Raw genomic sequence first — 24,857 nt, 5'->3', positions numbered from 1 at the left:
AGATACATACTTATTATTTAATTAAACACAATAAAATATACTCCATATATTCAACCCAATGATTCTAAACCCAATGACTGCTCCTGATCTTCCACATCAAAAAGACTTTGTGTCAACTCTTCTTTTTTTCCATTCTTTCCATACCCATTTCCATTTACCCTCCTCTTAGGAGACAACAGAAGAGAACGCCCATTTCTTCACAGTTCCGGCAAAGAATTAGCAAAAACCAAAGCATCATGATCATTCTCAAAGAATTGACATTGGAAATTTCCATAAAAAACCTTCAAAATTGCAGGATGATGAAAAGCAAACTTATAGCCTTTCAGCCACAAAACATCTTTGGCCGTATTCAATTTTCGTCATCTTCAAGTAACCTCTTGGCTCAAATCGGCATAAAAGAACACTCTGTTATTTTGAACCATTAATGGAGACTGATTCTGCCGTGCTTTCTGTGCTGTCATATGTAGAATCATTTCCCTATCTTGGTATTTTAAGCAATGAACCAAGACTGCTCTCGGTGTTTGTCCTGGAAGTGGTTTTCTTCTCAAAGTGTTTTTTTTTGTACTTTTTTTTTGTTGTTTTGTTATTTTTACTTCATTTTTTTTGAGGGAGTTTTTTTTAAGAATCGTAGAGGGGAGTATTATTTTATCGTGTATAATTATATTAGTAGCTAAAAAAAAAAGATGTTTTAATTGAACTTTGCAACTTTTAATGTGCAGGGGTTAAATAACCCAATCAAGAGAAAGAGAATATTAGCCTATATTGAAACACATTTGACAGAGAAAGAACATTTGAAATTGAAAAGGGATTAGCTTGGTTATGTTTTCTCTTCTTCTTTTAATTCTAAGGCAAGGGAAGGAGCGATTTTGATTCATAAAAATTTACCTTTTGAATTGGAATCTGTTAAGAGTAAATTGTAAAAGTTTTGCTGAATCGAGGACTTTGTTGAATCTTTATGCCCCTAATATTTCAGAAGCTTTTTTATTGTTAACTCAAGCTAATGAAAATGTTTTAGTTGGTGGAGATTTTAATTGTGTTCTCAACCCTTTATTGGATAGAAACCCAAAGAGTATAAGCAAATCAAAGACGGCAACACACATTAATTTGTTAATGAAAAATTTAAATTTGGTGGATATTTGGAGAAAAGATTTTCCTTCAGAGAAGGATTTTTCTTTTTATTCTTCGAGACATGATTCATTTTCTAGAATTGATTTATTTTTTGTATCAGCGCATTTACAAGTTAGAATATTATGAGCTGAATATAAAAGTAGAGCTATATCAGATCATTCATGATTACTTTTTTCTTGTGAAAGTTCAGAGGTAGTGTGTCCATCATTTAGATGGAGGTTTAATGCAATGTTATTGAAAAAAAACAGAGTTTGTTACTTTTTTTAAAGAGCATATCTCTTTATTTTTGACAGAGAATGTTAATTCTGTGGATAGTCATTTTGTAATATGGGATGCTTTAAAAGCTTATTTGAGAGGGCAGATCATTAGTTATTCTACGAAAGTTAAGAAACAATATATGGCAAAAAGTTTAGAATTAGAAAATAAGATTGCTGAGTTAGAGAAGAACTTTCTGAAAAGGGTAACAGAAGATTTTAAAAATTGCATTGGAGAGGTTGAAGTTGCATTATAATACTTTACAAATTCATCAGTTTGAGCGTTTAATTAATCGATCTAAACAACGTTATTATGAGTTGGGGAAAGAGCTCATAAGGTACTTGTTTGGCAATTGAAAGGTGAACAGACGTCTCAGACTATTAATGCTGTTAAGAATTTAATAATAACTTATAAGCCTCAGGAAATTTATGACCAATTTTATTCATTTTATGAAAAATTATATACTTCTGAGGAGAAACAGGATAATGGTTTTATTGATTCTTACTTATCTAAATTAAAGTTACCAGTATTAGAGGAAATTGATGTTCAGGAATTGCAATCTCCCTTGACGGATCTTGAAATTAAGGAAGCTATTCAGGAAATGCCAAACGGAAAGTCCCCAGGGGAATCTTGGGAATTTTATAAATTTTTTTATGATGATTTATCTAATGAATTTGGAGAGATGTTGAATCAAGTTACTGAAGATCAGAAGCTACCAGAATCATGATCTAGTGCTTTAATAACTGTTATTCCAAAAAAAGATAGAGACCCATTGAAAGTGTTTCATATTCTTTCCCATTTAAATTGACTCGTTCAACTCGACAGGGCTGCCCATTGTCAACAGCCTATTTGCATTGGTTATTGAACTATTAGCTCAGGCTATTAGACAAAATGAAGAAATTAGAGGAATGTGGGTTAAGAATGAAGAATATAAAATTAATTTATTTGTGGATAACATGTTGGTATATTTGACGGAACCAGAATGTTCATTGAAACAATTTCAAGAGTGTTTGTTGAAATTTGGAGAATTATCGGGATATAAAGTTAATTGGGACAAGAGTGAAATTTTACCACTTGGAGTGCGAGATTATTCTGAATTTAAAACAATTACAAAATTAAGGTGGACAAGTAAAATTAAATATTTAGGTGTGTTTATGGATACGAATTTTCAATCATTATATCAATTAAATTATGTACCTATATTAAGATTGATTAAAACAGATTTAATTATGCGGAAAGATCTTCCATTAACTTTGATTGGTTGGGTTAATTGTATTAAAATTAATATATTTTCCATGAATTAAATATTTACTTCAGTCATTTACTTGTTTACTTTCTAAGGGTTTTTTTTTCAAGATTTTAATAAAGCAGTGTGAGAGTTTTTATTGGAAGGTAAATTAGCTTGAATGGCGCTGCATAGACTTACATGGAAGTATACATTGGATGGATTACAATTACTGCACCTTAAAAATTATTATGAAGCGCCCCAGATGAAGTTCATAAGTTGACTGATGGATTTAGATCAGTCCCCCAGCTGGGCTAAAGTGGAGATGGCATGTATTTCTAGGGTTGAAATACATGATGGAAAAAATTACTTATACTTTACATGATAATTATTCTTCTTTTGTTAGTAAGAGGTCTCCATATTTGAAATATATGCATTTAGATATACTTTGAAATGTTGTTAACATTTAAAATATATATATATAATTAATATTCTCTTTTTAAATTTTTTTAAATGTTTTGCTCCCCTTGAGGGAGCTGGCTGAAAGGGTGGGAGGGGGTATGGGTATTAATGAAAAAAATTCTTTGACTATTTTTATACTGTATGCTATGTTTCTGTTTTCTTTTAAATAAAATTTGAAAAAAAATGTGATCGGTGATACAGAGATCTCTACACAAGTTTTGTTCCATTGGGTACATGGGTACAATTAATGGACAACGTGAGTTGTGACCATAGAAGCATAGAACATTACAGCACAGAAAACAGACCCTCTAGTCTGTGCTGACCATTATTCCGCTAGTCCCATTAACCTGCTCCCATTCCATAACCCTGCAAACCTCCCCATCCATGTACCTATCCAATTTATTCTTAAAATTCAAGATGAAGCCCACATTCACCACACCAGATGGCAGATCATTCCAGACTCCCACCACTCTCTGAGTGAAGAACTTGTTCCTAATGCTCCCCCTAAACCTTTCCCCTCTCAGCTTAAAACTAATTCCTCTCATATTTATCTCCCCGAATCTAAGTGGAAAAACCCTACTTACATTCACTCTGTCAAAACCTCTTATAATCTTGTAAACCTCTGTCAAATCTCTCCTCGTTCTTCTTCGTTCTAAGGAAAAAAGCCCTAACCTGTTTTGTCTTTCCCTTTAACTCCATTCCTGAAGACCTTCAGACATCTGCTCCGAGCTCTTCCCCCATTGGAAAATTAGGCCTGCATAGTTCATGTAGTAGTTAGCAAAACGGTATCAAAACACCAGGTTTGAAATGGCCACTGTCTAAGGAGTTTGTACATTCTTCCTGTTACCTGAGTGGGTTTCCTCTGGGTATAATCGAGCTGCATGGGTTTCGTGGGCTGCAAGGGCCTTTTACTGGGTGGTATCATTAAACTTAAAAATAATAAAAATAAATAGTAAGATTGCAGCACATTAGAACATAGCAGATGAATTTGTCAACTTGGATTTACATGAACATTTTGTTGCATTATCATATCAGTCTGCCCAGAGTAATGAAAGTTAATGCCACCTTGAAAGAATGTTTAGAAGGCCTGATGAGAAATTGGCCTTGCCTCTGCTACATTTAGTATTGTACATACTCCTTTGTCTACATGGGTTTCCTCCGAGTGCTCGGGTTTCCTTCCACTGTTCAAAACGTATGGGATTTGGTTACATGAGTGTATTTGTTCAGCATGGACTCGTGACCTGGAAGACCCTGTTACCGCGTTGTATCTCTAATTTTTTTAAAATTTAAATTAATTTGGACATTAATTTTGGGTTATTTACACCTGCTCACTGTTGAAAGGTGGTCAGTTTCTTGTAATGATCCCACATTTTAAATAAAATTGAAAAGTAAGATGTATTCATGAGATATCAGCAGGATTGTATTTCCAATGATTCCAACAGACCCTTTTGTTCCCTGTTGCCTGCTTCGAAGTATTGGGAGCCTCCCTTTGTGCCCTGGCATCTGTGATTTTTACATCCTTTCTCTGTACTGTTTTGATTTGTGTTCAAATATGAGAATTGAATCCTGTGACTTCAACTTCTCCATTTGTCGTAGCAAATTTAAAAAATCCAGTGCCTGTTGAGAGTGGTTGGAACAGAGATTTTATTTCTGAAGTGTGAAGTGCGCCCCTTCCCACAAATCTTGCAGCAGAGTTATTACTCGGGTAACTGACTGAAGATTCGAGCATAGTCAACCCCTGTCTACATTCCCATAAAAATGCCCTGGGCTTCTACCACGTGTCAAGGAATGTGAATGCCCCAAAATAAATGTCATATTTGTTCACCATTTGCAATAGAATTTCATACTAGTGAATTGTGATAAGTTCGTTGAGTCCAGGAGTGGACAAAAAAGAAATGGAAATGGAGAAATTTCGTCAGGGACAGCAGGAGAGAAGAGTTTAAAAAGTATTGGGAGAGTTAGATGCTTGTTTAAATGTCTCCATTGACTAATTAAGCCAGAGCCAATTAAGGAAGGGAGGCTCCAGTAGAAAGGCGATGGTGGAGCAGCCAATGAGTTAGTGGCCCAGTGTAGTCATGGGAATCTGTGGCTTTGGCTTGAGAGGCTTTGTGGAGCTGGGGTAGAGGAGCAGGAAATAAGGTAAGAAAAGGACAGGCATTTTCCAATATTTTCCTCTTTAATAGAAGGTGGGAATGGCAGCCAGGCCAGGGAAATGCTCCTCTATCAGAATGCAGACAGATATAGTGAAGCAAACAGTGTCCCTGACCATTCATCTGTGAGAAGTTCATCCAGCTGCAGCTCCTTACAGACCGTTTAAGGGAATTGCAGCTGGAGTTGGATGAACTCTGGATCATTGTGGGGGGGGGTGGTGGTGACCAATCTGGGCCAGACAACAGCCAAACTAACAGCAGCATGGTCAGAAAGGAAGGGTGAAGACAGATAGAGCGGGCTTGATAGTCAGGGGAAAAGACAAGATGTTCTGTGGTTGCAGGAGAGATTCCCGGGTGCTCGAGTCCAGGATGTCCCTGAGCGGGGTGCAGAATATTCTTAAGGCCTCTCTAGACATGTTATTACCAATGACACAGGCAGGAGTGGGGTAGACAACCTGCAAAGTAAGTTTAGGGAGTTAGGAAAGAGGCTGAAGAGCAAGGCATCCAAGGTGGTCATCTCTGGATTACTCCTGGGGCCTTGAGCTGGGAGAGGAAGATGGTGCAAACAAATGTGTGGCTGAAAAGATGGGGAAGGGTTTAAAATCCTTGGATGTTTGGAAACGTTTTTGGGGAAGGGGTTGTCCTATACAAGTGGGACGGGTTGCAGCTGAACTGGATGGGAAACAATGGCAAGGAGGTTTGCTAATGCTGTTGGGCAGAGGGGCTGGGAACCAAAGTGAAGAGGCAGAGGTAGTTGGGGCACAAGAAGGGTCAAGGACAGCTGCTGATTGTGTGGAAGGGCAGGCAGGGTGCAAAATGGTAGCCAGTGGGGTGAGGTGAAATGCAACAGGGATATGGTCAAAAAATGTAACAAATAAATGGCTATTTAAATGCACACAGTAGGTAGTCCAGCTACATATTGGCAGGTGTGATGTTGTGGCCATCATGGAGTCATGGCTAAAGGATGGATATCATTGGGAGTTGAATGTCTACAGAGCTGGATGATCCCAGTGGGTCAGAGAGGACTAGTGGATTCCAGTGGGTCAGGCAGAGCCGGAGGATCCCAGCAAATCAGACAGGGCTGGAGGATCCCAGTGGGTTAGGCAGGGACATAGGATCCTAGTGGGTCAGACAGGGCTGGAGGATCCCAGTGGGTAAGACAGGGCCGGAGGATCCCAGTGGGTCAGGCAGAGGCTACCTGCAAATCAGAGGAACAACGCTTCAGGTTTCACCTCAGCAGTCTCCAACCAGATGAACAATGACTCCAATTTTGGTAACACCTCCCCCCCTCCCCTTTATTTTCTCAATTCCCTCACCCACCTCCTCCACAATCATTGGTTGTTCTGGCCCCATTCCTTCTTATTTCCTTATCTTTCCCATTCCCTACCCACAGGAGTATCCCTGTGGGTCAGGCAGGGCCAGAGTATCCCAGTGGGTCAGGAAGGGTTGGAGTATCCCAGTGGGTCAGACAGGGCTGGAGGATCTCAGTGAGTCAGACAGGGCTGGAGGATCCCAGTAGGTCAGGCAACATCAGTGGAAGGCAATGGACAGTTGACCTTTTAGACCAAAACCCTTCATCAAAAATAGGAAGAACGTGCCCAAATATAAGGATGGAGAAGGGGTGAGCATGGGCTGGAAGGTGATGAGTGGGAGAGTGAAGAACAGGGAACCAAGTTCAGAAGCTGGGAGGTGATGGGGAAAGGGGCAGAAGCTGAGGCTGGTGCTCTCTGATTGGAGAGAGGAAGGGAAGAGAGGTGGGAAGGTGGAGGAAGGCAGGTGTAAATAGGGCAGGGAATGGGAAAGATAAGGAAATAAGAAGGAATGGGGCCAGAACAACCAAGGATTGTGGAGGAGGTGGATGAGTGAATTGAGAAAATAAAGGGGAGGGGGGGAGGTGTTACCAAAATTGGAGTCATTGTTCATCTGGTTGGAGAATGCTGAGGTGAAACCTGAAGCGTTGTTCCTCTGATTTGCAGGTAGCCTCTGTGGGGATGTGTGTGGGATTTAAGTAGTTGGCCACTTGTAGGGCCTTGCTGTTGCTGTTGTCTGTAAGGAGTTGGGACGTTCTTCTCGTGTCGGTGTGGGTTTTCCCCAGAGGCTCCGATTTCTTCCCACTGTTTGAGACATACCGGGGGTTGTTGGTTAATGGGGTGTAAATTGGGCGGCACGGACTCGTGGGCCAGAATGGCCTGTCACCATGCTGTAGGTGTACATTTTTAAAAATGTAAAAGAGAGGGCAGGAGAGATTACTGTGGGGAGGGCCTTTTGGTCGGTGGGGGCAGATTGGGATGAAGAGTGCATTTCTATGCTGTGTGAAACTAAAGGTTACACATCTAAGATGAGAGGGGAAATATTTATAAGGAACATGAGGGCAAGTTCTCCACACAGACTAAACAAAAGTCATCTTACCTGGTTAAAAAATATAGTATCTCACAACTGCAAAAAACAAAGAATGAGTGTGTTGTTTCTGGGGGTGGGCCTACAACAGACCACTTCGAGGATGAGGTGACTGAGCTCTACACACCCCGATCCAACTGAGGCCTTTAGTCAGGGTGCAGATGGAGAATGGGTGACCCAGGAAACAGGGGGGAACAGCTGAGGTTCATGGGACCTGCGTCCAGGAGTGGAACCCTTAGGGCTGGGGAGGTGAGAGGAAATTGGAAATTCCCACAGGGCCCAAGAGCATGGGGAGGGGGAAATAACCCTGTGAAATTCCCGCCAAGATGTCTAGGTCCGTGGTCAAGTCAAATTGTACAAACTGAACAGCATAATAAACATTATTATGGCACCAATGACCCTGGTTCGAATCCGCCACTGTCGGTAAGGAGTTTGTACGCTCGCCCAGTGTCTGCTTGGGTTTGCTACCACATAGTGTGGGAGGTTAATTGGGGTATTTGAGCAGCGTGGGCTCATAGGCCAGAAGGGCCTGTTCCCTGCTGTATCTCTGAATTATATTAATATTAGCGTGTCTGCTGAAGAGTGCAACTGACCCAGTGAAGTATCAGGCTCAGCTCTCCCGCATCAGCACAGAGAACAAGTAACGCACACGTCCCAGCTGTGGCAGCTCCCAAACATCCCCCTTCACGTTCCTTGAGTTTCCAATCACTACAGTGATTGAGCAGTGGGCAGGAGCACCAAGTTGTCCAGACAGATGAATACACACCTCAACCAGCTGACACTTTGTCCTCTTTATTCTCAAAACTTGGTTCACAGCCCTTCCCTGAGTTTCCAATCACTGCCCACCAGGCGGGAGCAGTAGGCAGGGGCACCAAGTTGTCCAGACGAATGAACACACACCTCAACTAGCTGACACTTTGTCCTCTTTATTCTCAAAGCTTGGTTCACAGCCCTGGTCTCTCACACATGATAATAACCGACTTCAAACGCTAATCAAAGGCAATGATTTCAAATGGGACAGTTTGCTGAAGGTAATCTATTTCCTGACAATAGGGTCTGAACCGAGACATGGTGAACGGTTATCTTCATGGAAAAGGAACCGTCTTGATGTTCATCCACACTATCGCCTAGGCATTGAGATACTTTGCATGATGCTTAATGTGGTCTCTGATAAATGATGCAATGAAGTAGTAACTGTGATCGTACCCCTGTAAGATAAAGAAACAGATGGGTGAGGAGAGATGTGGGAGTGGAGGGAGAGAAGGGGCAGAGCGCAGGGGGAAAAAATAATCAGAAAGAATACTTTCTGAACCAGTTGACAAGTTGGCTTTGTCTCACACAACATCCAGCTGAAACACTTGCCTCCTGAAGACGAAAGACAACAGGGGTCCTCTTCTTGGTGCAAACCTCAACGAAATTGTCTGGGAGCAGCTGTCCTGCAGCCAAGAACTGGTCATCCTTGCCCTGGTCAATGAGGATGTCCAGGCAAGGTCCGGAATAGGTCGACGCCAAGCAGGTGGCATCATAAATCTGAAGGGGATGATAGACCACATTTAACACAAGACACTTTAGAGTTTGCTCACCATTTCTAAATGGACAAACCCAGAGATGCATTTAATGAACTGTGAGAATACAAACACAAAGAAAGATTTCCTCATGAGAACTGATCTTTGGAAGTAAAAGTAAAACAGCAATTACGTGAATTGCTGCAGTTTCCCACAAGACCTCGAAAGCACGAACCATGTAGCAGTTAGCCCTATTATAGCGCCAGGGACCCTGGATTGAAAACGGTGTGGTCTGTCAGGAGTTGGTATGTTCTCCTTTGGGTGCGTGGGCTTTATCTGGGTGCTCTGGTTTCCACCCACCCTCCAGAAACATCCAGAGTTTGTCAGTTAATTGGTGCATTTGGATGGCACAGGCTCATGGTTTGAAGGGCCTGTTGCTCTGCTATGTTTCTAAAAAGGAAAGGTGCAGAAGTCAGTTTTATAGAACTCATCAAGAAGTGACAGCTTTCTTGAACAGCATATTATCGAACCTTCAAGGTACCTGCTGTGTCAATGAGAATTGGTGAAATTAAGGATCCTCTCAGAAAGAGTGATCACACAAGTGATGTTGAGGGTAAAATCTAAAACCAGTGTTTAATGCCTAAACAAAGGAGACTACAATGGAATGAAAGAGGCATCAACAGAGAACACCGGCTGTATGCTGGGACAGTTAACAATGCAACACTTTCAGAGAGTTTTCACTGTGCTCAACAAAAGAATATTCCAGGTAAAAAATAACAAAGTTCAAAGTTTGTGGTCAGCACAGACTACAGGGGGCGAATGGCCTGTTTACTGTGCTGGTTCAGATTTATTGACCGAATATATACATGATAAGCAACCCTGTGATTCTTTTCCCTGAGGGCCAGGCTAAATTTCTACTTATCAGTAGTGCAAAAAACTCAAAATACGTACACAAAAGAGAGAAATGTAAAGGAAGTGCAAACAAAGTGACTGCAATTCAGAAAATAAATATTTAATAATAAATAATGTACAAAGTAAAAGTCCTTAAATGGGTCCCTGATTGAGTTTGTCGTGGAGGAGTCTGATGGTGGAGGGGTCTGATGGTGAAGGGGTAGCAGCTGTACCTGAACCTGGGGGTGTGAGTCTTGTGGCATCTGGACATCTTTCCTGATGACAGCAGTGAGAACAGAGCATGTGGTGGGTGGTGTGAATCCTTGATGATTGCTGCTGCTCTCTGACGGCAGTGTTCCCTGTAGATGTTCTCGATAGTAGGGAGGAGTTTGCCTGGGCTGTGTCCATTTCACCACCTTTTGCAGAGCTTTATGGTCAGATGTATTGTTATCTCTGTACCAGACTGTGATGCAGCCGTTCAGCACACTGTAGATGTAGATGTTTGCCAGGGTTTCCAATGTCGTACCAAACCTCCATACTCCCCTGAGGAAGTAGAATTGTTGACCTACTTTCTTCACAATGCCATTGGTGTGTTGGTTCCAGGAAAGATCTTCTGAAATAGTGACTCCCAAGAATTTAAATGTGCTCACCCTCTGCACCTGATCCCCAATGATCACTGGATTTGACTTCTGACTTTCCCTTCCTGAAATCAACCATTATCTCCTTGCTTTTGGTGACATTAAGTGTGAAGTTGTTGTTGGTGCATCATTCAGCCAAGTTTATAATCTCCCTCTTGAATGCTGAGTTATCGCCCCCTTTTAACATTTTAACTACCGTGGTATCATTGGCAAATCTGTAGATAGTGTATTGTCGTACTGAGCCACACAGTTGTAGGTGTAAAGTGTGCCGAGGAGGGGGCTAAGAACACAGCTCTGTGGTGGTCCAGAACTGATGGAGATTGTGGAGGAGAAGTTCTTACCGATCCTCACTGATTGTGGTCTGGAGGTGAGGAAATCCAGGATTCAATTACACAGTGGAGTCTTGAATCCCAGGACTTGGAGTTTGCTGATCGGTTTTGAGGGGATGATGGTGTTAAATGCCAAACTGTAATCGATAAAGAGCATCCTGATGAATGCGTCTATGCTGTCCAGGTATTCCAGGGCTTTGTGTAGAGCCAGTGAGATGGTATCTGCTGTGGACCTGTTAGCAAAGTGGAACAGATCCATATCCTTGCTCAGACAGGAGGTGATCTGCTTCAACACCAGCCTCTCAAATCACTATGGATATAAGTGCCACTGGTCAGTGTAGTCATTTAGGCAGGTTGCTACATTCTTCTTGATTGATGCCTGTTTGAAACAGGTGGGTACCATGTCCTGCTCGAGTGAGGTGGTGAAGATATCCGTGAATATCTTGGCAAGTTGGTCAGTGCAGGTATTTGGCTGGTTACTCCATCCAAACCTGATGCTTTCCTTGGATTCATTCTCCTGATATGGACAGGGGAGGATCATCCAGGAGTGCGCAGTGGTGGTTCTTCCTTGTTCTGGTGGTCAAATCGGGCGTAAAAGGCACTGAGTTCCTCTAGGAGTGAAGCTTTGCTGTCTCCTGCTGCACCAGACTTGGTTTGTAGCAGGTTAAATCATCTTGACCCTGCACAGCTGTTACCATTTTCATCCTGACTCACTTCACCTGGGAGATGGCTTTCTGCAGGTCATACCTGCACCTTGTGTCGTGTTCTGGATCTCCGGATCTGGCTCTCAGCAGGTTCCAGCTTCGTTGTTCATCTAATCTAGAGTTTCTAGTTAGAAAAATCCTGAACAATTTGGTGAATCACACTTGGCAACAGTTCTTTTGATAAGGTCTGTATCGAGCATGGAATATTCATTCAGATCCTTAGCTGAGTTCTTGAACACCGACTGATGTGAGGCAGTCCTGTAACTATTCTTCAGCCTTCTGCGACCACTGTCTGACTGTCATAACCTTTAGGCTCTGTCTGTATGAAGGCAAAAGGAGCACAGCCAGGTGAACCAACTTGCCAAAATGTGGTCTCAGGAAAGGACAGTCGGCCTTCCTTATATTGATCAAGTGGTTCAGCAAGTTACCTGGAGGTAATTGGTCAGGGATTGCTTGAGACAGGCCTGATTAAGGTCACTGATTGTGATATGTAGGGCGTCGGGCAGGGCCGTCTCTTGTTTACTGTCTCCACAACTGCCTGTTTGAAATCAGGATCGGTTGGGATATAAACTCCAATGAGAATCACTGATGAGAATCTAGGGGCATATAGGGGCAGATGGAGAAGCAGGAGGTCGACATGACCCCAACTTCCATACACCAGCAGGTATTAATTAAAAATCACACACTGCCCCTCTCTCTTTGCCGAAATCTGAGTTCCCATCCAGTCTGCAAATGGTGAAACACTGTCAGATCACCAGAGTCGGTGTCGGTGCAGCGAACCGCTGAGATTTGTCTCGCCTGTCTCTGATAAAGCAGTCTTGCCCTGAGGTCGTCAATTTTATTTCCTCCTGACTGGACATTCACCAGTAATATACACAGCAAGGGTGGGCGCGTCAGCCTTAGGGATAACCGAGGAAGTAAAGGAAGACATCAAACTAAAAGATCATGAATTCAGAGTGGCTGAGAGGAGTGGGAAGTCTTTAAAAAGCAACAAAATAAAAACACTCAGTAAGCAATAAAGAATGATTATTAAATTACTACAGAATGTACAGGCAAATAGTATTTTTTACATGATTAAGGTCAAGGTGGCAACGTGATTGAGGTTGAGTTGGGATAAATCGGTTCTCTGGTTAGCAATTAGTGGTGAGCGGGATGCTGCAGGGGTCGGGATGCTGCAGGGGTCGGGGCTGGACCCACAACTGTTCACGGCAAACATTAATGATCTGGAAGAAGGGACAGAACGAAGAGTACCTAAGTTTGCTGACGACGCTGAATTGAGCGGAAAAGTAGTCTGGAGAGAGATATGGATAGGTTCAGTAAGTGGGTAAGGGTCTGGCAGATGAAGTACAATGTTAGTAAACGCAACCATGGAAGGAAGGAAATAAATAGACCAGATTATTTAAACGGAGAAGGATTGCAGCATGCTGTTGTGCATAGGGATTTAGGATGCGGGTACAGGATCACAAAAGGTTGGTTCCATGTGCCATAAGTAATCGGTAAGGCACATCATTGCCAGAGGGATTGAATTTAAGAGCAGGGAGGTTGTGGTGCAACTGTACAAGGTACTGGTAAGGCCAAACCTGGAGTATGGTCTGACCTCCTTACTTGAGAAAAGATATCCTGGATTTGAAGGCAGGTTGATTCCAGAGATGAGGGGGTTGAATTGGCCAGGACAATACTTGCTGGAATTCTGAAGGATGAGGAAAAATCTTATTGGAAAATATTACATTATGAAAGGTACCTATAAGATAGATACAGGGAGATTGTTTCCACTGGCAGGTGAGACGAGATCTAGAGGACACAGCTTCATGATTCGGGGGAGTAAACTTTGGATGCTGATGGGAAAGGATTGCTTCACTCAGATTGTCCATGTGTGGAATTTTCTGCCCAGTAGAGGCTATCTTATTGAAATGTATTTAAGACAGATAGATTTTTGAAGAGTAGGGGAAGTATGGGTTATGGGAAACATGCAGTAAGTTAAGCTGTCCATGGGCCAGATGGCCAACTCCTGCTCCTGTTTCTATTCCTTGTGTAAACCAGTGGCAGCTTCCCCAGTCATGCTGTGAGAGCACCTGATGTGGTGCTCACCAGGGACTAAGCAGGTGGAAACAGGAGGACCTTCATAAATGCACTTCCTCCAAGGGAACTAATTCCTCTCGTGGGAGGTGAAAGGCTTGCTTTGAGCTCACGAGTCAAAGCAGTCCAGGGTTCTTGAGTGGGACCCAGGTCTGGGGTGCTGTGAAGGTGTCAGTGTGCTAACTTTGTGCTCAGTGCATCCCACAGCTTGGTTCCAGGAGCTGCCCAGTCCGACTGCAAACTGATACAGAGGGTGGGACTGTTCTGAGGCCCACCTCCCGCTTAGAGCAATGGTTAACCTCCGTCTTACCTCCCATGTGGTTTTATCCGGTCCCAGGTATCCAGTGAATGCTTTCTGTCCCCAGGGGCACTGTATGGGGTTACAGATGGGAGCCAGCGCTGATACAGACTGCCCACGCAGCAGCACCAAACAAAAGTAGAAACACGCGTTAGTCCTTCATCTCACAGAACAGAGAACAATGTTGTCCCAACCCATGTAAATGTACTCCACAACATCTACCCCTTCCCTACCTCTCACCCATAACCCTCTTTTTCTGGCCTGTCCAAGAGTATTCTAAATGCCTTTGTGTGTGTACTTTATAATCTTTCGTCTACATGAGGTAACAACACATCCAAGTTGGCACTTCTTAAACAGACTCAAACACTTAACCAAATAGGAAAATATGGCAGTTGTTAACCAACTTAGAAGGAGATTTTGTTTTGGAGGTGTTAAATTTTTCTGACATGAACAATTGCAGTTGAACTTCATTTAGTGGCTGCCCTATGCGTCAACATGACCCAACTCCATCGGAGTGGCTCAGGTGCAACCTTTGGTTAAACCAGTGGTTTTCAAACTTTTATCTTTCCACTCACATTCCACTTTAAGTAATCCCTATGCCACAGGTGCTCTGTGATTAGTTAGGGATTATGTAAAGTGGTATGTGAGCACAGTTTCATAACTGCAAAGGAAATGGGCCAATGACAATGTTTCTCAAGCCAAATATTTCAGTAACAATTGGGTCTAGAGCAGTGGTTCAACCTTCCCTTCCCACTTGCATCCCACCTTAAGCAATCCCTAATTATCACAGGGCACCAATGTCATAGGGATTACTTAAGGTGGGATGTGAGTGGAAAGGAAAAGGTTGAACACCTCAGGGTTAAAGCTTCAAACGCTGAGAACTCACAAATCCACCTGCCTGTCCTCCTCCTCCTCCTTCTCCCCACACCCCCCCACCCCATTCCCTGCCTTTTATATAGGCGCCTGTTGCTGCTTCTGCCCAGGCCTAAAATGTTGGTACCCTTTACATCCTACAGATGCTGCGTACCCCACTATGTGTTTACCACACTCAACCCCAGTACTGGCAGACTTCTTTGTTTAACTCACAAACCTGCTCCCATTTCAGAGCAGTAGATTTAGAATTGGGGTGCACAAAGGCTGCTACGTCAGCAATATGGAAACTAGTCTGTCAATCCACGCTAAGCACCCACATCAAGGTTGTGGGACCTGTGCGGGAGGCTTCTTACCTTGAACTTGCCAGGATTTCTCAAGGCACACACCAAGGCTCCATGACCACCCATTGAGTGGCCAAAGATGGACATTTTCTCAGGGACCACAGAGAAATGAGAGTCGACCAGGCGAGGCAACTGGAGGAGACCACAGGCAGCCAATTAAACCCGGAATCAAGACACAATAGCATCATAACATAACCGCAGAGTCTCTACACACATGGGGACTTTTGCTTTAAGTCATCTTATGTGATAAAATCAATTTTATTGAAGGGAAAGTTGCAACATTAAACATGAGTGAGAATGTCACAAGAAACACAAGGGTGGTGGAAGCACAGCTGGTCACACAACAGCATGGATCCACAACTGCCTACCTTCCAACAGAACCCAGGGGAGATATTAAGGCCTGGCACAAACTCATTGGGAACAGAATGGCCTCTGCGATACCACACAAATGCAGCAGTTAGCAATGCCACGAAGATACCTGCAGAGTGCAGATCTGATAGGTGAGGAATTGAAATGTGGGGGCCAACAGTGACTCTCACTACAGCGATAACATATGTCTGGGAGCACAGTACAATTGGGAGGGGTGAATAAATCCAAGGAAGTTGTAACACATACCGCCAGGGTGGATCACTGTGTGGGATGGGAACTACTCCACCCAAGACCACAGAGTTCTGAACAAGGCTCAAGCCATCACAATCCACCCCCTACCCCCACCCCTCAATCGACTCCATGTATAATCCCTGCTGTCTTGGTAAAGCAGACAACATATTGAAAGACCCATCCTACCCCAGTTAAACTCTCTTCAACCCCCTCCCACCAGGAAGATGATTCATGGGGGTGAGATTACCCACCATCAAGTCCAAGGACACTTTATTTCCTGCTGTTATCAGACTCCTGAATGAACCTCACCCCAGTAAATTATGCTCTGTCTCAACTGATCTCTCTCTAACTCTGTACTGGGACCTCTGTCACTGCATCTTGGTAAATGTGGCAATCAACCAGAACAGCTCATGCAGACCAACATGTGCTGGAATCAGACATTACACTGAATCAAACACCAAGCCCTGTTCGCACTGCTACCATCAGGAAGGAGGTACAGGAGCCTGAAGATGAACAACTAACGCTACAAAACCAGCTTCTTCCCCTTCACCATCAGAATTCTGAATGGACAATGAATCACAGACACTACCTCACTTTTTCTCTTTTTTTGCACTAATTATTTATTTTTAAAATATAATTTAGAGCAAGTTTTACACCTGTGATGCTGCTGCAGAACAACAAATTTCATGACGTACACCCATGACAATAAATTCTGATTCTGAAGCTCCTGGCAGCTGACAAATGTTTGTTGGGTAACATGCAGGTGGCAGATGATTGGGGGCGAGAGGGTGGTTGGTGGGGAAGTGTATCTCGTCACCTCTCCACAAAGCAGCAAACAACTCTCTTTCCTTCCCCTTACTTCAAGAGCAGTTCCCATTCCCACAATGCACCAGACACCCTGGGTGGGCTGTCCTGAACTTTCCCACAATACACCAGGGAGCCTGGGTGGGCTGTCCTGAGCCTTCTCACAATGCACCAGGGAGCCTGGGTGGACTGCCCTGAGCCTTCCCATAATGCACCAGGGTGACTGGATAGGCTGTCCTGAGCCTTCCCAGTGTGCACCAGGGAGGACTGAGAGGAGCCATCCCGAGTGTACCAGGGAGCCAGGCCACAACCTGATGCTGTCCGTCTTGGTGGTAAATAGGTTAGTTGGCAACTGCTGAGAGTGGTACCTCCTCAGTGACATAGCTGTACATCCGGTAGTTGGTCTTCCATGGCTCCTCTGTGGCATTAACGTAAAACCCGGCACCAGTACCAAAGTCCCAGCTGTCGTCCTCACCCGCAACATTGCAGCCACCTGCAGTGACAGCACACCTGGTCACTCACAAATCAGCTTACATGCCACTGAACCAAATCTGTGAATGTTACAAATCCAAATCACCCAGAGTGGAACAAGTCCCTTTGCCCAGCCTGCCCACGCCCTCCCACACTGGTCCCACTTTGCCTGCATTTGGCCCACACTCCTAGTGGTGGTGAAGGAACATGGGACAGGTTCAAAGGTTCAGGAAGTAACAACTCCTGGTGCATTTAGTGGTAAAAATATGGAATTTATTTATATACAGCAAACATTTTTGAAACCAGAGACAAAAGCTCCACATGTAAACTGATCTTGCTGGCCGGCAGGTTACCTGAGCTACAGGTACCTATGGAAGAAATCTTAACTACTGAGCTTTAAACAAACAGAACTTGCCATCTCTGCCCTGATGTACAGAATGGTACATGGATTAAAGAGGCTCTCTTGCTGGCCGACAACTGTAAAGTTAAACTAGGTGATGATCCAAGCAGGAGCCCACCCAGATGAGCCCCCAACCTGAACAGCACATAACTGGTCCTCCAGCACAGCCTGAAAATCACATGGGTATGGTACGGGCTTTACCTGGGCAAGAGCCCAACCCAGGGACCATGTCATGTGACTTCAGGTGAGGATGTGACCAATTGGAAGGAGGGTCAGATATTCATGGACATGGGGGGAATGGCCTTTGACTATATCCCTCTAAACCCATCCTATCCACATAACCATTCAAATGTCTCTTAAACCTCAACCACTTCCTCCTCCAGCAGCCTGTTCCATACTCACAGCACCCCCTCTCTCACCTTAACCTATGTCCTCTGGTTACTGATCTCTCTACTCTGGGCAAAAGGCTCTCTGCATTCATCCGCTCTCTTCCTCTCGTGGCTTTGTGCACCTCTGTGAGATCACCCCCCACCAATCTCCTGTGCTCCAAGGAATAAAGCCCCAGCCTATAAGATATAGGAGCAGAAATAGACTATTCAGCCCATCAAGTCTGCCCTGCCATTTAATCATGAGCTGATCTATTTCCTCACTCAACCTCACTGCTTAAATACACCCAATGACTACCCTTCACAACCACCAGGGGCAACAAATTCCACCAATTTACCATCCTCTGGCTGAAGAAATCTGCATGCATTTCTGTTCTAAACAGACATCCTGAAGTTATGCCCTCTGAATGAAGGCATACCCACAATAGGGAAATAACCTTTCTACATCTACTCTGTCCATGCCTTTCAACATTCAAAATGTTTCAATGAGATCCCCCCCCCTTCTCAATGTCTCCCTGTAGCTAAGCACCTCCACCACTCCCAGTTAAGGCAACATCCTCATAAATCCTCTCTACCCTCTCTAGTTGACAACATCTTTCTTTAAGTGCTTATAAAACTGCAAAATAATCTCCCAACTTTTGTACTCAATTATTTGAATGAAGGACAATGTGCCAAAAGCCTTTTTGAACACATTCTCGACCTGTGAAGCCATTTTCAAGGATCTACGTACCTGTAGTCCGAGATCTCTCTGTTTCAAACCACTCCCCAGATCTCTATCATTCACTGTGTAGGTCCTGCCCATGTTAAGACTTCAAAATGCAACACCTCATTTCTCTGCATTAAATTCCATCACCCCTTCCTCAGCCCAACTGAGTAAGATCCTGCTGCAACCTTTGGCATCTGTCTTTACTCTCTACAATCATCCACAGACGTGCTCATTATGACATGTCTGTTTTCATCTTAATCACTAATAGAGATGATATAAGTCAATGAGCCCTGAGGCACACCACTAGTCACAAGCCTCTTGTCCAAGAAACAACCTTCCACCATCAGACCTTCCAGAGCAGCCATATCAAATGTGGAACCATATCAAATGCCTCACTGCAATTAACATATACAACATCTAAAGCTCTGCCCTGGTCAACCTTCTAAGTCACAAATTCAAAATACAATCCCCGTTACCAAAATATGTTGATTCACCTTCATCATCCCAAGTGCATGTAAACTTTCTCCCTCAGACTACCCTCTTGTAACGGACTTTAGACTCACTGAGTTAGAATTCCAAGGCTTTTCCTTGCAGCCTTTTTGGAATAAATTCAGAACATTTCCCTCCCTCCAGTCTTCCCTCACCTCATCTGAACTTAATGACGTCTCAAATCTCAGCCAGGGCACCTGCAATTTCCTCTCTGACATCCTGCCCCCCATTGTCTTCAGATACAAAGTCAGAATGAGAGAGCACAGAAACAACCCTTCAGCCCACCCCACAACTGCTGACCTACAGCTGGCCACATACACTAATCCCTTTTTATGCTGCAGATTCTACCACCACACATTCACCACAGGACAACCAGCAGTGCCCAATTAACCCACCATCTCACTTGTCTTGGGTGGGAGGAGACTGGCCCATGATGTCACAGGGAGAACGTGCAAACTCCACATTGGCAGTGCCTAAGGTCGGTACTGAGACCGGGTTTGTGGCTCTCCAACATTGCAGGACTACCCACTGCGTTGCCTGTGTAGCATAAAGAGTTCTGGAGGGGGAGATACTCACGAGGACTGGTGTCTGGCACCACGATAATGAGGCCGGTTTCTGCCGCAACCTGCTGACTACACGCCTTGGTGATGAAGTTCTGTTCCGTGCAGGTTAATCCTACGGGACACAAAGACAAACTGTGACTCAGAAGTAGGCATTTTCACATACTTCCACACTTCAGCAACACATCTTAATACATTTTGTGGAAGGTCGTGAAAGAACAGCAAAGCCTGCCAGGAGCACTCATATCCTGAACCAGTGGCGAGGTCTGCAGAGGCTCACAGCTAATGAAAATGCCGTTCAAAGGCAAGCAGAGTCGGTCCTGAGATGCTGAGTCCAAAACCACGACACGCTGGTAAGGCTAAATCCTTCTTGGGCACCAGTCGTTATGACTAACCTCTCCCCCTCCAAAAATTTAAACAGAATGACGACTTACTGGCATCTGCAATAAAATCAGGGGAATAGAGTACAGCACAGGATGAAAGTTCGGCACATGATCTCAATAAAATCAGGGAATAGAGTACAGCACAGGATGAAGGTTCGGCCCACGATGTCAATAAAATCAGGGAATAGAGTACATCATGGCATGAAGGTTTGGCCCACGATGTCAATAACATCAGGGTATAGAATACAGCACGGGAAGAAGTTCGGCCCACGATGTCAATAAAATCAGAGAATAGAGTACATCATGGCATGAAGGTTCAGCCCACGATGTCAATAAAATCAGGGAATAGAGTACATCATGGCACGAAGGTTTGGCCCACGATGTCAATAAAATCAGGGAATAGAGTACAGCACGGGATGAATGTTCGGCCCACGATGTCAATAAAATCAGGGAATAGAGTACAGCATGAGATGAAGGTTCGGCCCACGATGTCAATAAAATCAGGGAATAGAGTACATCATGGCATGAAGGTTCGGCCCACGATGTCAATAAAATAAGGGAATAGAGTACATCATGGCATGAAGGTTCGGCCCACGATGTCAATAAAATCAGGGAATAGAGTACAGCACGGGATGAAGGTTTGGCCCATGATGTCAATAAAATCAGGGAATAGAGTACAGCACAGGATGAAGGTTCGGCCCACGATGTCAATAAAATCAAGGCATAGAGTACATCATGGCATGAAGGTTTGGCCCACGATGTCCATAAAATCAGGGAATAGAGTACAGCACGGGATGAAGGTTCGGCCCACGATGTCAATAAAATCAGGGCATAGAGTACATCATGGCATGAAGGTTTGGCCCACGATGTCAATAAAATCAGGGAATAGAGTACAGCACGGGATGAAGGTTTGGCCCCCGATGTCAATAAAATCAGGGAATAGAGTACAACACAGGATGAAGGTTCGGCCCACGATGTCAATAAAATCAGGGCACAGAGTACATCATGGCATGAAGGTTTGGCCCACGATGTCAATAAAATCAGGGAATAGAGTACAGCACGGGATGAAGGTTCGGCCCACGATGTCAATAAAAGCAAGGGAATAGAGTACAGCACGGGAAGAACGTTTCAGGCACCAGAATCCATCAAATACATCTACATGAGGCAGTATCTTAAAATAATTGCTTCTATCCTCAAAGACCCCCTCTTCACTCTGCTACCATTGAAGAAAAGGTGCAGGAGCTGAAAGATGAGCACCCAGCGGCACAAGGAGAGCTTCTTCCCCGCTGCCATCAGATTCCTGAATGATCAATGAACCAAAGTCAGTGCCTTACTTTTTGTGCACTATAACTGTTCTTATTTTTTTTATATAGTAACGTTGTAAGATGGTTATAATTTGTATGTTTGCACTACGATGCTGCCACAAGCACCAAATTTCTTGTTCATGACAATAAATCCTGATTCTGATGATTGACTGCCAATCCATTTCTCTGCAGCAACCATACCCCACTGTCATTCAGCCGGCCAGGACGCTCTTGATAGAGCTCCTGTAGAAGGTTGACATGATGGTGGCCAGTAGCCTTGTCCGCTTCAGTCTTCTCAGGACATGGGTGGAGATGTTGAGCATCCATGATAGGTCACCAGTTAAGTGAACTCTAAGGAACTTGGTGATCTAGTCTTGTCCACATTGAGACTCAGGTTTTCATTCTCACACCATTGCATAAGATTTCCTGCCTCTCCTCTGTAGTGCGAATCATCGTTGTTGTTGATGGGGCCGATGACTGCCAGTGTGATTACTCTGTTGGAGCTGGATCAGGTAATGCAGTCGCGGGTCAGTGGTGTGAACAGGAGAGAGCTGAGCAAATAGTTATCAGGTGAGAAAGTTTCATATACATAAGGAGATATCAGAGGTACGTTTGGTTTATTTGAACAATATAGAAATAAATACGGAATACCGCAAAATATGCTTTTTTGTTATTTTCAATTATGAGCATATTTGAGGGACAATTTAGAACCAAGCATGTTGCTACCTTGTTGTAGTGAAGTAGAAATTCTTATTTGGAGAGGAATTGTTAAGAGGTTTACTTTTACAATATATTCTTTATTTCAATTAGGAACTCCTAAACATGGAGTTCCAAACAGCTTCAGGTGCAAGGAATCCGATTTCAGAATTATTCCCATTTTTCTGGTATGTCTGGAAATATTCCAGCAGCAGCAATGACCTGTGAAACGAAACTGAGATGTTTCATTTCCCAGTGGTTGATGAAGCAGGCCTATTCAAACAAAGTAAGATTGCGAGGTAAAAGAATCCTTCTATGACAGCTGTGCACAGAGTCAGAGACAAAGAAGAATATGCACAGTTTTGACCCATTTCTCATTACCTGAAAGCCAGTACAACACTGGGCATTTAGCATGTTTTGACTTTGGAGGCAAGTAGATTCCAAACCGCATCTTGCATTTCAATTCCACACTGCAAATCAAAGAAAAATTGCATTTTCATAAGACATGGCAACAAACCCTCTAGTAAAAGCAAAACAGAAACAAGGTTAAGCAACATTTAAACAGATACATGAATAGGATAGGTTTAGATGGGATACCAGCCAAATGCAGACATGTTGGACGTGTGTGTGGGTGTGCATGGGCAAGTTGGGCTGAAGGGCCTGTTTCCACACTGTGTGACTCTGCGGCATCCGTTTCAGCTGAGTGGAGGAAAATTTAGGGGAGTGTCAGAGATATGTTTTTAACCCAGGGAGTGGTGGGTGCCTAGAAATCATTGCTGGGTGAGGTGGTGGAGGCTGGTAGAATATGGTCATTTAAAAGACTCTCAGATGGGCATATGGATGTACGAAAAATGGAGGGGGGGTGGTTATGGGCTGTGAAGAAGGGAAAGGTTAGATTAACAGTGGAGTGGATTATAGGTCAGCTCGACATCAAGGGCCAAAAGGCTGTAATGTTCAATGTTTGGGCAAGATGTCCCAACCTTTTGTTTGAAATAAAAGTTAAATATTAATTTTTTTTTAATTATTTTTTTTTAAATTTAGACATACTGCACAGTTACAGGCCATTTCAGTCCACAAGTCTGTGCTTCCCAATTAATCTACACCCCCCCCACCCCCCCACATTTTGAACCGGGGTGTAGGTAACTGTAATTGGGTGTACCAAGCTCTTCAATGGAGTGGAAGTGTAAGATAAATCAAGGCTGGTTCATCTGACACAACAAATGCAGACAGCAGAAATAACAAAATCTGAACCACCTGCTCAAAACCCAGGCTGCAAAGAAAAGAGGTTTGGAATGGGAGGAAAACAGCATTCAGCTTCCATAAAATTCTGAGACTGCCTTCAGCCCACACAGACCCCCAACTGCGGGTCTGGATTGCACCCCATTCACATGCATCACACCACATTCTATTCATAAGTAACCTTGGCGGATCACTCTACAGATTTGCATCAAATAAGATGCAATCTTCCCAAAACTTTTCTACTTTCTCACATGCCCAAATTGCATGTACTGTTGTTCCCATTTCCTTCTTACAGCGAAAACATCTAGCTGATGGGTCCCATTTATTTAACTTTTGGGGCGTGGTGTATAGCCTGTGTAACCAATTATATTGTATCACGTAACCTCGTGTTTATTGTATTTCTCATAGTTCCAGAGCATAGGTTTTCCCATGTTTCATTCTTTATCTTTATGTTTTAGATCTTGTTCCCACTTTTGTTTGGGTTTACAGCTTATTTCATTGTTCTCTTTCTCTTGCAGTTTGATGTACATGTTTGTTATAAATCTTTTAATTATCATTGTGTCTGTAATCACATATTCAAAACTGCTTCCTTCTGGTAACCTCAGCCTGCTTCCCAATTTGTCCTTCAAGTAGTTTTTCAGTTGGTGGTATGCAAACATTGTACCATGAGTTATACCATATTTGTACTTCATTTGTTCAAAAGATAATAATTTATTTCTTGAAAAACAATTTTCTATTCTTTTGATCCCTTTTCTCTCCAATTCTCTAAAGGAAAGGTTATCTATTGTGAAAGGGATTAGTTGATTTTGCGTCAATATTAATTTTTGTAGTTGATCATTTGCTTTTTTCCTTTCTACGTGAATCTTCTTCCAAATGTTGAGCAGATGGTGCAGTACTGGTGAATTCCCTTCTGCACCAGCTTTTCATCCCACTTATATAGTATATGTTCAGGTACCTTCTCCCCTATTTTATCTAGCTCTAATCTGGTCCAATCTGGATTTTCCCTTGTTTGATAAAAATCTGATAGGTATTAAATAAAATCACAAAAAGCAACATACCAAAAAATCCAGAGATCTTTCTTCTAAATAATATAAGAAGTAAAGAACTTGGCCTCAATTTGGATGGAGCACAAAAAAGATTTATTATGATAGCCTTAGCTGTAGCAAAAAAATGTATTAAGTCAACCTGGAAATCAGAAGATAGCCTGAGAATACAGCAAAGGTACATAGAAATGAATAAATGTATTCCATTGGAAAAAATAACATAAAATTTAAGAAATAACATCACAGTATTCAAACAAATTTGGGAACCGTACATGGAACACAACAGAGAAGTCCTACCGCAGACCTCCACCACCTAAAATGACAGAATGAGAAGACGATGAAATGAACTGACCCAGTGTGTAAAAGTAGATGACACAATTTCCTTGTTTATTTTCATTGTGTGATTACATTGTTTAATGGGTTTAATGTATCATATATGTTGAACGTTGAGTGGGTGGGGAGGGGGGTGGGAAGGAAGGGAGTGGGGGGGAAAGGGAAGAAAAT

General features: G+C 43.2%; 1 protein-coding gene across 3 annotated transcripts in view; it reads right to left on the bottom strand.

Moving 5' to 3' along the window:
* Positions 1–8,527: 8,527 nt before the first annotated feature.
* Positions 8,528–24,857, bottom strand: part of esd (esterase D/formylglutathione hydrolase) — a 34,756-nt gene continuing 18,426 nt past the window's right edge. For all 3 annotated transcript variants that reach the window (XM_069890286.1, XM_069890285.1, XM_069890287.1), the window contains 7 exons: positions 22,453–22,541; positions 19,705–19,803; positions 17,045–17,169; positions 15,285–15,404; positions 14,071–14,169; positions 8,980–9,147; positions 8,528–8,825 (listed from right to left, as the gene is read on the bottom strand). In XM_069890286.1, the coding sequence (XP_069746387.1) occupies positions 8,745–8,825; positions 8,980–9,147; positions 14,071–14,169; positions 15,285–15,404; positions 17,045–17,169; positions 19,705–19,803; positions 22,453–22,541 (781 nt within the window). In that variant the 3' untranslated portion in view covers positions 8,528–8,744. The remainder of the gene's footprint in view (positions 8,826–8,979; positions 9,148–14,070; positions 14,170–15,284; positions 15,405–17,044; positions 17,170–19,704; positions 19,804–22,452; positions 22,542–24,857) is intronic.

Source organism: Narcine bancroftii, chromosome 7 (assembly GCF_036971445.1).
Source record: "Narcine bancroftii isolate sNarBan1 chromosome 7, sNarBan1.hap1, whole genome shotgun sequence".
Classification (NCBI taxonomy): domain Eukaryota; kingdom Metazoa; phylum Chordata; class Chondrichthyes; order Torpediniformes; family Narcinidae; genus Narcine; species Narcine bancroftii.
This window is presented reverse-complemented; position numbering and strand designations above follow the sequence as displayed.